Raw genomic sequence first — 2,500 nt, 5'->3', positions numbered from 1 at the left:
TACACACACACACACACACACACACACACACACACACACACACACACACACACACACACACTCAGACACATAAACACACACACACACACACACATACACAGATTATGAAATCTCACATAAATGCACACACACACACACACACACACACACACACACACACACACACACACACACATAGAGATTATGAAATCTCACATAAATGCACTCACTCATTCACACACACACACACACACACACACACACACACACACACACACACACAGGCGTACGGTAGACGTTGAGCTTGGCGGTGGTGCGTTTGCCGGTGGGCATGGCCTGGTTGGAGGTGATGCAGGTGAAGTTGCGTCCGGTGTCCGTGTCCACTGGCAGGATCGACAGGAAGCTGCGAGTGGTCACTCTCTTACGGTCACGCAGCAGCTCCTGAGACACACACAGGGAGACACATGATGTGAGTGTGTGTGAGTGTGAGGATGTGTGTGTGTTAGAGAGAGTAAGAGTGTGTGTGTGAGTGTGAGTGTGTGTGTGTGTGTGTGTGTGTGTGTGTGTGTGTGTGTGTGCTTATGTAGCTGCATTTATTGGTTCATGTGTGTGTATGTTTATGTGGCTGCTTTTATGTGTGTGTGTGTAGGTTTATGTAGCTGTCTTTATGTATGTGTGTGTGTGTGTGTGTGTGTGTGTGTGTGTGTGTGTGTGTGTGTGTGTGTGCGTGTGTGTGTGTGTGTGTGTGTGATCTTACCGTGGTGCTGACTGCCCCCTCTACAGGAAGTCCATCTCTGAGCCACTCGATGGCGGAGGCCGGCTTGGCTCCTCGTGACACACACGTCAGGTTGAAGGGGGCGCCTGCCGTCAGGAGGATCTCCGGGCCGCCCTCGATCACGGGGTCATCCGGCGGGACTACACACACACACACACACACACACACACACACGCACACACACACACACACACACACACACACACACACACACACACACACACACACATACATGAGAATTTCCATACACCTACAATTCAATTCAATCTTTATTTCACACTCACAAAACGGCGCATAGCATAAATCAAACCCATGAACACAAAACTGAATGCATGTATTTAACACATGGAGAGGTATCTGTTCATACAACCTTCAGAATTTCTTTTTAAAGGGACACCACCAACGTTTTTGTGTTAATTACTCATCTTCTCTTGATAGTGACCAAGGAGATATTTACATCAAGATGTCAAATATTCAAAAAGTAAAGATATTAACATCAAGATGTAATATATTCAAAAAGTAAAGGTATTAACATCAAGATGTAAAATATTCAAAAAGTAAAACACTTTTAGAGCCTGTGTGTGTGTGTGTGTGTGGGTGTGTGTGGGTGTGTGTGTGTGGGTGTGACACTGATATATTCTGCAGAGGACAACCGTGGCAAGGGGTCCTTCAGTGTGACAGTTGCCCTTGATATTGCCTAATTTATTTGCATTTTACTGTAACGAATGTCTGAATGTCACAGCTGTGAAACTTTATGAAAACACACCTGTGAAAACAATCTTTTGCTTTTGCTTTATTTTCATGAAAAACTAAATAAGCTTAATATTATTTTCCTTCTGACTGATTGATCTGTTTTAGTTGTAACAGGAAGTTACATACAGGACCTACCGATGACTAAATATAGTATAAATGACAATTAACAGTCAAATGATAAACATGGTTATACAGGACATAACGATGATCAAATGATACAGCCAATGATAAACAATTAACGAGTGAATGATGAACAGGATATAACGATGACCAAATGATACTGCTAATGATAAACAACTAACAAGCGAACGATAAACATGACTAATTTAAAGATAAGATGATAATAGTTCAATAGAGCGATAAACATGACTAATTTAAAGATAAGATGATAATAGTTAAATAAAGCGATAAAAATGACTAATTTAAAGATGAGATGATAATAGTTAAATAGAATGATAAACATGACTAATTTAAAGATGATATGATAATAGTTAAATAGAACAACAACGTCCACAGTGCCGACTATAATGACACGACATGAAGAACGATATTGTTCTTGTACAGCCAATCAGAATCAGATATTGTTCTTGTATAGCCAATCAGAATCCATTGAATTTCAGAAATCACATTATTGAACATGAAGACTTTCCTATTGGTCAGTGTGGACATTCGTATCATCGTTGCCGTGGTGAGGGTGGGCCTCTCCTGAGCTACATGGCTAATTCTATTTTGAACCCTTAATACTGACATTATTTCATATTTACAAATATTTACGTTTGCAATGAGCCCATTAAAGCCAGTAGCAGTTCCAACTGCTGGGCGTGTTTTGTTTCTGAAGAGTCTGAGGGTCACGTACACACAGCGCACAACATACACAACTCCTCCTAAGGTCACACACACACACACGACTACATGCAGATTTACACACACACTCACACATTTAGACACATACAGTACCACAAACACTTAAACGCCCACACACACACACAATAT

At 41.3% G+C, this 2,500-nt stretch overlaps 1 protein-coding gene across 1 annotated transcript in view; it reads right to left on the bottom strand.

Annotated features, from left to right (window-relative positions):
* Positions 1-2,500, bottom strand: part of kirrel1a (kirre like nephrin family adhesion molecule 1a) — a 57,621-nt gene that overhangs the window by 19,744 nt on the left and 35,377 nt on the right. Inside the window, 2 exon segments of the mRNA XM_048236080.1 lie at positions 270-420; positions 737-894. Of these exon segments, the coding sequence (XP_048092037.1) occupies positions 270-420; positions 737-894 (309 nt within the window).

The sequence above is a fragment of the Alosa alosa genome, chromosome 24 (assembly GCF_017589495.1).
Source record: "Alosa alosa isolate M-15738 ecotype Scorff River chromosome 24, AALO_Geno_1.1, whole genome shotgun sequence".
NCBI classification, from domain to species: Eukaryota; Metazoa; Chordata; class Actinopteri; order Clupeiformes; family Clupeidae; genus Alosa; species Alosa alosa.
This window is presented reverse-complemented; position numbering and strand designations above follow the sequence as displayed.